The 9,887-nt window shown below is 53.5% G+C and overlaps 1 protein-coding gene across 6 annotated transcripts in view; it reads right to left on the bottom strand.

Moving 5' to 3' along the window:
* Positions 1–4,823, bottom strand: part of SRGAP2 (SLIT-ROBO Rho GTPase activating protein 2) — a 247,956-nt gene extending 243,133 nt beyond the window's left edge. For all 6 annotated transcript variants that reach the window (XM_072648021.1, XM_072648020.1, XM_072648023.1 and 3 more), the window contains exon 1: positions 4,684–4,823. In XM_072648021.1, coding sequence (XP_072504122.1) covers positions 4,684–4,750 — 67 coding nt within the window. In that variant the 5' untranslated portion in view covers positions 4,751–4,823. The remainder of the gene's footprint in view (positions 1–4,683) is intronic.
* Positions 4,824–9,887: the final 5,064 nt, after the last annotated feature.

Genomic DNA, 9,887 nt, shown 5'->3' on the forward strand with positions numbered 1-9,887 from the left:
CTCCCAGGAAAACAGATCATTGCTAATACATCTAGATAGTCCTCCAATGATAAACAGCACACTACACTGGAAAGAGCGCTGGATTAGGTGTAAAAGGAGGTAGATTCAAATCCTGATTCTGCTACTTATTTCCTTCTTAGCTTCATTTCCGCTCTGGGCCGGAGTTCCCTCATCTGTAAAATCAGGTGTTGGAGGACATGATCTCTAAGGTCTCTTCCAGCTCCAAACTGGGAACAGCTATAAATAAACAGAAATGGCAGAGACACAATCTTTAACCTAGCCTTTTTTCATTAAGGTAAACAAGTTGTCCAGGAACCAGCCTGGACAATTTGAGCCATACTGATTATTTTAAATCCAGCAACTTCCAAAGGAAATTTACTATATTCTACCAAAAAATTAATTCTGGATCTACTACTAATTAATACTAGTTGACTTGAATTTTATTAATATTTATTGCTTTTTCCCTCCAGAACAGCATAATACTAATACTTCCCTAATAAAGCTCCCAGAGCCTCAGGTATAAGGTAAGCAATGAACATACCTTAAAACCTAGATGAAATGAATGGAATTGAATTTCCCAGGAAGGAAGTTTAGGAGAATAGGAGGAGAAAACAGCCAATGGCCAGTCAGCATCATTCATATGTAAGTCAGGGAAGGGTACCTGGTACTTGCAAAACTGGGATAAATATGAAATTGGAGAGTCCTTAGAGATTATTTATTGCACTCCACTCATTTTACAGATGAAAATGACTAAGGCCTCCAGGAGTAGTCATATGTTCAAAGTCACAAAGGTTATGAAGGAGCAGGGGCAGGATTTGAACCCAAGACCATCTGACTCCAAATTCAGCCGTCTTTACCCCTATCTATACCACTGTTAGGTCATACCCAGCTTACAATGAAAGCAGACAAAAGCTGGAAAGAAACCATACCCCCTGGAGAAACAAAGGTAATTGATCTGACCAGAGTGTCAGTCCAACCAGTCTTAAACCAGGAATTTTCCAATGAAGTAGGTAAGCATGAGGAGGGAACTGTCATTACTGAACGGGCTTCCCCAAAACACGTTTCTGTTCCCATTCCCTGGAAGATGCCTTAACTTAAAAGGTTAAGGGCCTTAGACCCTTTCCAGTCACCCCTGCCTCCCCTTCCTCCACCAAGCATACATGTTTCTACTGAGAGGTACCCAGCATTTGAATTTTGCCTACTGTTTAATTTTCATACAAGAAAAGTCTGCCTGACAAGGCTCTCTCTTCTAGTCAAGAGATGACTGATTCCTTCAGTCACTGAGGGGGAAAATACAGTCCCAACAACATCCACTGGGCTATTTCAGGCAAGATGTTTTACTGCTGCTTTATTACACAAACTGATTATGTTTAAAGCTCCCTGAGGAGAGGGGACTGGGGAAAAAAAAAGATCTTCAGAAAAGACCTCTGTTGGCATGAGCAAAAGGCAGTGGAGTCTCCCTGGGGAATTAACTTGCTCAAATACCATCGATCAACATTTGAAAACCCAGAGACCATCACTGAGCCCTCAGCTTCATCCCTCGCCTGTAAAGAAAAAGGCTCTGAAAGAGTTAAATTGTTCCAGGCAAAAGGGCTGAGCTTATTCTATCAAAATGCTCCAGATGGAAGTCACAGAATTTCACTCCTCGGCTCTGCGGAGCACACACACTGTTCTCCTATGGCAAAAAAAAAAACAAAACACACAAGACCCACAATGTTCTCAAGAACGAGAATCTTTACTTCCAGGCACACAGTACAACTCTGTTTCAGCTTATTCCTCCAGGAATATTTGCATTAACTGTCAATCACAAGCTTTCTGGGAGACTATAAAAACCTTAAGAATATAAATAAGTGAGTGGGGGAGGAATGGGGTACATACAGGGCAGGGAGGTCTCTGCAAAGAAATGACAATAGCCTAGATTATATGAAGTTACATTAACTCACCCAAATATTACCCTTCCATCCTTGGTGACGTTACCTACACCTCAGCATTGTATCAGCTCAAATCTCAGCAAAGGCACTAATACCCTAGGAACCAAGGGGCCCCAGAGGCATGGCTGTGGAATCTGACCAGACACCCAAAGCCTGAACTTTACTAAAGGAATCTGAATCCCCACAAGCTAAGAAACAGTGCTCTTGTCTTCAGGAAGGAGACAAGTTAGGCTGTCTCAGAGGGCAGCCCCCAGCAAAACCACAAAGGGATTGATGAGGTTGGGCCTTACAGTCTCAAAAGTGCTATACCTCCCCACGTGGCTACAAGAGTAGGAAGGGAAGGGGAAAAAAAAACCCACAAAGAAGGTAGAGAGGGTCTCAAAAAGTTCGTCTTTATCCTCAGATTTAAAATTCATTCAGATGACTCCGAAGCAAGACCCAAGTAGAATAAGGACTAACTCTGTATTCTACAACTATTGTAAACTCGTTGAAGGTAGAGACTGTGGTTTTTTTTTTTTTAAATTCCTAGTACCTAGCAGAACAAAGGCAGTGTTTGATAGTGAAAAGAGAGCTGGACGGAAAGTCTAAAGACCTGGGTTCTTATCCCAGTTCTGCCCTTAACTGGCTGTGTGACCTTGGGTAAATCCTTTAAGTCTCTGGGCCAGTTTCCTGATCTGCAAAATAAGAGTGTTAGACCATCATTTCTCTGGTTCCTTCTAGTTCCAAGATTCTTTGAGTCTACACAATGTCAATGGGAAAAGACTGGAGCGAAAGAAAACTCTGCTGTCTGTGGCAAGGTTAAAGAGAAACCTCAAAGATCCAACTGCATTACATCATCTCAGAGAGCAGTGTTTGTAAATATGCGAGTGTTTAATTCTCTGAGCACACAGGAGAATTTCCAGCATTCCTTTACCAGCTGGATCAGTGGCTAAGATGATTCTATTAACAACACCTTTCAGTCCCAAAACTTCCTAAAAATATATGTGTAAAATCACTTTGTACCGTTGGTCAAATGGGGTGACTCTGAAGAGAACCTGGAAAAGTGGAAGTTATTAACTCTATGGAAACAGTTCTGAACAGGATGTGAAGGAGAGGCACAGACCTAGTTATAATGAGAGGGGGGATTCCAACCAGCAGAACGCAGCCAATCTGGACAGGACACAAAAGGCCAGTGGCCTATTGTTTGCAAAAAGAGTCAGGGCTTATCAACCAGGACAAGAGGCCAAGACCTCACTCAATTCTAACTCGAAGCCACACCCCTCCCAGCCCAGCACAACTGGATCTAGAATTGAGTTAGCTCCCTATCCCTGCTCTAAACCTACTGGGGCTTTCAGTCAATTGATGAGAGAGACCCTTCAGAGCACACTCTGGAGGGGAGCTAACTGAGGAGATAAAGAGATCCCAGCATGGTGGGAACTGCAGATTAAGCCTCTCCAAGCAGAAGGAAGCAACTGGCTTCCCATTTTAAAGCCTCCCAAGCATTGGTTGGAGGAAGGGTTACAAAGCTCTCCCTAAGTCCTCGATGTTATAAAAAAGGTTTCCTAACATAGATACAGGGAGAGGAGGAGGGGACACTTCCCTCTACCCTGAAACAAAGGAAAACCTAGATTTCCAGCCATGTGTTATAACATTCAAGGCCTATTTCCCATCCCCCAGCTGATATCTCACTAGACTGAGGCACAGGGCTATCTCCAGTGACTGATTAGCTAGCCAGGTTGGGTAGCCACACAAATGTTGGTTGTGTGTTCCTCATTAACAGGCAGGAATCCAGGGAAGGAAGGGCAATAAGGAATTTGGGAAGGAGCTCTAGGAATGGGGGATTCACTAGTCAAGTCTATCAGTGGACCTAGGAGAGCTGAGAACTGGTCAGTTGCCTCTACAAGTTTACCTTTTCATTCCTGTTTTGCAGGGAAATAATTCAAGGCTTCAAAATAAAGAAGGAAAAGAACAAAGGGTTAAACACAGATCTTTCTTTTCCTTTTCCAGAACCACAACCCTGGGGAATCAAAATTCAGTTCAAAACCCATGTCACCACATACAAATTCAGGGTGGAGGGTGAAAGGATGGAGGTTGGGTGCCTTGATTTCTACTCTCCACATAGCAGGCTGATCCTAGATGTAGCTGGGCAGGTATGCCTAGCAGCTGATGTTCCTGGACTGTTTTGTAATACCATAGCAAGTCTTACAGTTTAAAATAGCTGCAGTAGGAAAAAAAACACTAAGAAAAAAACCACCCTTATAAACCCAACCTCTGCAGGAGCTTTCCAAATAAAACACCTTCTCTAGGTTGCCTTTTCCAGCCCAGATTAGTCTTCAGGCTGTGAAATGCATCTCCAAACACCTGTCAGATTTCAATCATTCCGAAGACCCAAACTCAAAAGCAGATTACCCCTTTTATCCTTTCAAGAACCACGTGCCCCCCCACCCCCCAGTCTAGGCAAGGTAAGGGGGCACTTACAGTGATGGCCTGGTCCCTAGGGCAGACCTGAAAGCTCTGGAAAATTTCCATTAGTGCCTGTGGCCCCTAGCCCTGCCATCCTAGGGTGGTACACACCCTCATCCCCCTCACCCGACAGTCTTCTCTGAATAAAAACTCCCCCACCTGCTCTATCCAGGGAAATGAAACCTTCCCGACGAGCCACAATAGACTATATTTAAACATGTATATATGTGTGTGTGTGTGTGTACATATACGTGTGTATATACAAGTACATATGAATAGGCGTATACAGCAATTTTCAAAGACCACCTACCTTTGACCTGAGTATCGTATTCTGCTATGATCTCCTTATCCTTTTTGAATTTAGCCGGAGACGTCATGTTTCTTTCCTAATTCAGCTCCCGAATGGATAGATCCACCCGAAAAAAAACCCGGCCCACTCCAGTTAAAATCCCCGAGATCTCCTCTTCCGAGGGCGGCTGGGTCTCCCGGCAGAAGCCAGCGCTCCGGGGAGCCTCAGTCCGTAGCAAGGCTGCCGGCTGGGGAGGCAGCGAGCGGCCAGCGCGGCGGGAACATGCAGATGTTGGCGGTGGCGGGGGCCGGGGCCGGGGCGGAGCAGCGGCGGAGCAGCGGCGTCGGTGTCCTAGTGCCGAGCCCCGAGCCGCAGCATCAGCATCAGCCAGCCGAGCCGCAGCGCCGGGAGGCTGTCCTGGGGACTGACATCAACGGCACAGGCAGGGAGTGGAAGTCCTTCCGCACAGCACCATGGTGTGGGGGTGTGGGGATCCGTGTGCGCCTGACAGTCAGTGTCGGGGCGAGGGTGTGGGGGTGCGTCTGGGCGTGTGTCCGTGTGTGTGTGCGTGTGTATGTGTGTGCGTGTGTGTGTTATGTGTGTCTGTGTGTGTGCGTGGAGGGCTGATCCCAGGCTTGCTTCTTTTTTGGTTTGGTTTGGTCTTACGGGCTCCTGAGATGATGCAAATCAGATCCCAAATGGGAGCTGCAGCAATGCAGGATCGGAAGTCGTTTTCTTCGGTTCACTTGCCTGTAAATGCAGGAAAAGGGGGTGGGGGAGAGGATGGAAAAGGGGGTATCAGCGGGAGTGCAGATACAGATACGCAGGCGGGGGCGGGGGAGGCGACGTCTTCCCAAACTAGGGGCTGCGGAGTCCAAGCCCCATTCACCCCCACCCCAGGAGGGTGGGCAGCAGAGGGGTGGAGGGAGGTGCGGCAAGGTCAAGCTCCCTCTGAATTTAAAGAGACAAAATCCCTTCAAAGCCTCGGCTCGCTCGGAGCCAGGGGAGGGAGGGCTGCGGGGACTCAGCCGCAGCCACCCACCCCACCCGCCCCCAATCCTGCCCGACCTGAGCCGTGCCCAGCCCCAGCCAAAGCCAAAGCCTTCCTGGACCTAGAAGGCGGCCATCGGACCCCGCCCCAACCCCAGTATCTCCCCTAGACATCAAAGGGCGATCAAAAGGCCAGGGCAGGGGGAGGGGGTGCGGATGCAGTTCCCAGCGGGGACGAGCTACTAGCGCACAACTTTTCCTCCCCTTCCTCCTCCTCGTTGTTTTGTTTTTGGTTACTAGCTTCCCTTGGCAGCAAATGTAAAAGGCGGGGGGATGCCAGGAGGAGGGCGAGGTCTGCAGGGAAAGGGGGGGGACCCTACTCTGTACGAGCCACATCCAGAGGAAAAATGTGGCCGGCAGAGGCAGGAAACGGGGCCGCAGAGCCCCGCCAGGACACCATCAGCTAAGCGCGGGAGGGCAGCCCTGCCTTCCCCCAGCCACCCCGCTCCAGCCCAGCCCAGCCGGCCCTGCGGGGATCGGCCCCGCGCGAGAGGGGAGACCCCTCCTCCACCCGCACTCTCAGTCACATCCCCGCCGCCCAACTCCAGATCCCGGAGCCCTCTAACCCCGGGGGCGCATTCTCCAGGCCCGGCTTCTCACCCCCTAAAGGTGCCCGACAGAGAGACGAGCCGGGGCGCATAGCGGGCTGAGGGGCGGGCAGACCCTCGGACGCCCCTCGGCTTCCTTCCCTCCCGCCTGCCCTCTCCGCTGCGCTGCGCCGGAGGAGCCCGCCTGTGTCTCCCCCTTCCCGCGGTCGAAGGGAAGGGCAGCGGGAGGAAGGGAGGAGGGAAGCGAGGAGGGAGGAGGGCCGGCGTGGCTCCCGGGAGCAGGAAGGGGGGGGAACGGAGGGGAACGAGGTGGGCTACTCCACTTGGCCGGGGGGAGCAAGCTCTCGGCTGATCCCCCGGGAGGGGCGCGCTCCTCGGGGAAGGGCTGCCCGACCCCGGAAGGCCGGCCAGGCCGGGGGGCTGGTCCGAGGGAGGGAAGCGCAATTCCCGGGAGCACGCTGGGGAGAGCGAGGTACGAGGCGGCCGGCCCCGGGCGTGCGCCCAGCGCGGGAGGACGGACGGACGGTGCCGCCTGCCGGGCTCCGGAGGCAGTGAGTAATTAGTCAGCGCTGCCTCCCGGGAAAGGGCCGGGGCCGTTCTGATGAAGGGGGGTTGTCAGGTGCGGGCGGACGTCCAAAGAGGGGTCTGGGGGCCGCGCTGGGGGCGCCACGCCGGACGCCGGCCGGGAGAAGACGAGGGCGGTGCACAAGGGATCTGGGAAGGGTCTCCCGGAGCCTGGACCGCCGGCCGGCGGGCAACGGGATGGCGGAGAAGCCAAGCAGGCAGCGGACGCCGCGCTCTCCTTCGCGCCCCAGTCTGCGATTCTCTCCAGGAGGGAGAAAAGGGAGAAGGAAGGAGCCTTTACCTGGCTCCGGCGCGGCTGGGTCCCCCGGCCCCGGGAACGCTTTCCCTTCTCACTTCCCGCCCATCCACCCGCTACTTTGCGGTTCGCTTCCCTCCCCCACCCCCTAGGCGAGCCTCCGCCGGCTCCCCGGACGGATCTCGGAGAGGAATCCCACCGGATTGCCAATCATTGTCCGCCGTCTCTCGACTGACGGACGCTGGAGCCATTAAAGAAGACTGATCCCGCCCCTCCACACCTACCCAAGAGCAAGGTTGGGCTGGAAAATCAAAGGGCGTGGCCTATCGTGCATGGGCGGAGTCTTGGAGTGAGCCCCACCCCTCGAGACCTCCAACTAAAGTTAAAAAAAAACACTAGGGAGGTGGGAACAAGACGCTCAGCAACCACACGCGAACTCGAAAGGGTAGACAGAACCAATTGGATCGTGTCAAGGGGGCGAGGCGTTGCGGGGAATTTTGTCCAATAGAGAATAAGAATCTGAGGGGAATGTCTAATGTCTTCCAATTGGAAGCTCGAAGGGCGTCCTCTCTCCCTTTCACTGGGGCGAAAGCGAAGACTTGCCTAAACCTCCTTGAAGTTCACCAATCAAAATCGGAGGCGTAGCCAAATTCTTCCAACTGACAAGCAGAACCGAACAGATACGGTTGCCGGGGCGGGCTAGGCAAGGTTCTCCTCCACTCAGACTTTCACTTGGAGGCGTGTCCAGAATCTTCCAATGGGGGAAGAAGGCGTGTCCAGGCTTCCCCCCAATAGGAGCGCGACGTTGGTAATTCAAACTGACAGCCGGTCAGGAAAGCCAAAGGAGGAGAGTGAAAACGGCGTGTCCGGTGACAGGAACCCCGCGAGGACCGAGCCGAACCGACCTGCCCTGCCCCGCCCCGCCCCGCTCTTTCCAGGGCGCGCGCCGGCGCGTGCGCGCCTGACCGGTCCAGTTCGAGGGGGAGAGAGCGAGCCAAGGGAAGGGGGCGTCGAGGGAGACAGGGCCGAGCTGAGGAGAGGGAACCTCTAGGGAGAGAGCTGGGGGGGCAGCTATCCAAGGAGAGGGAGAGATCGCTGAGGGGGATCATCCAGGAAGATAGAGCGAGGTTACAGCAGAGGCGTCAGGGACTAGAGAGGACCATCTGCGGGGCTGTCCAGGAGGAGAGGCCGAGATTGGAGGAGAGGCATTACTGGAGGGAGAGGGATCTCAGGTGTGCCATCCAGGAGCGAGAGAGCGCTCAGCGGCTGTGCTCCAGAAGAGGCAGGGAACTGTGGGCCGAAGCCCCCGTGGGGAGGGAGAGGGCCGAAGCCAGGTACCCTGCGCGACCGAGGAACCTACGGGAGGACGTCCCGATAGTGAGGGAGAGGGTCGAGCCGAGGTACCTCAGACGAGACAGAGAGCTGAGCAGCTTAGTCCAGGAGGACTGGGGGAGAAGCGACGACAGGCTCAGAGAGGTCAGGTTCCTCCAGGGAGACAGGGAGCCCCCCGGCAGAGACAGGAACCTCCGGGCCTTCCTCTGCGAAGACGAGGACCGGCTCGCCAGGGCCAGGGAGAGGGTGCTGAGAAGCGCAGTCCAGGAGGACAGGGAGCGCCCCGACGACAGGGCCCCGGTCAGAGAGAGGGACCTCAGGGCCATCCTCAACGAAGAACGGGAGAGGGACGGGGACGGGCTCGCCAGGGTCAGGGAGAGGGTGCCGAGAAGCGCCGTCCAGGAGGACAGGGAGCGCGAGGAGGGCCGGCAGCTAAGGAGGGTGAGGGTCAGGGAGTCGAGGGGGAGCGTCCAGAGGGACAGGGAGCAGATCGAAAGCCGGCAGTCCAGAGAGATCGACCTGAGGGACCTAATCCGGGAGAGGGAGAGGTCGGAGAGGAGGCAGATCCAGAGAGAGCAGGGTCTGAGGGCGGCCATCCAGAGGCAAACGCACGTGGCAGAGGGGAGGTATACAGCGAGGGAGAGAGAGCTGAGGGGCTCCATCCAGAGGGACAGAGAGAGGGCCGAGAGGAGGTTCCTACGGAGAGAGCGAGAGCTGAGGGGCTCCATCCAGAGGGACACAGAGAGAGCCGAGAGGAGAAGCCTAAGGAGGGAGAAGGAGTTGAGGGCGAGCATCCAGAGAGAAAGAGAGAAGGAGGCAGCTAAAGAGAGGAAAAGATGGGGTCAAGGTCTCCTGCTGAGGGCCAGGGAGAACGCTGAGAGGCGCCTCCATCTAGAAAGTCACCCCCCTAGGCGAGCAACGCTGCCAGAGGCAGACAGTGGTACCCTCCAGGGAAGGAGAGAGAGAACTAGCAGAGGCCTACCTAGAGAAAGAGGGAGTATTGACAAGTATCTCCTGGAAGGGAGAGGGAGTTCTCAGGAGGACCATCAGGGAGAGGGTGAGCTCCCTGAGGCAGCACTTGAGAAAGATCGAGTTGAAGAATTCCTCTGCAGAGAGAGAGGCAAAGAGTTCCAGACTGAGGGGGAGAAGTAGATTTGGGGGCAGAGGAAAGAATACCCCCCCCAAAAAACTGGGAAAGGGCAGTCACCCTGAGGAGGAAGAGAGCTGAGAGTAAATAGTGCTGAAAAGAAGAGTCCCCCGAAACTTTAGGGGAGAAGATCCCTCGGAGAAAGTGATCAGACAGCCCTGAGGGAAGTGAAGGCTTTAAGAAAACTGGAGATGAGGAAGCCTGAGAGGAGAAAGTTTTAGAGATAAAGGAGAGTGTGAGAAGAGAAATCTGAGAAAAAAGATAATTATTGAGACCAAAGTTAAAAAGGAAAACTTCCATTAAGATAGGAGAAAGGGAGAAAACAGCT

The sequence above is a fragment of the Notamacropus eugenii genome, chromosome 2 (genome assembly GCF_028372415.1).
Source record: "Notamacropus eugenii isolate mMacEug1 chromosome 2, mMacEug1.pri_v2, whole genome shotgun sequence".
Taxonomy (NCBI): domain Eukaryota; kingdom Metazoa; phylum Chordata; class Mammalia; order Diprotodontia; family Macropodidae; genus Notamacropus; species Notamacropus eugenii.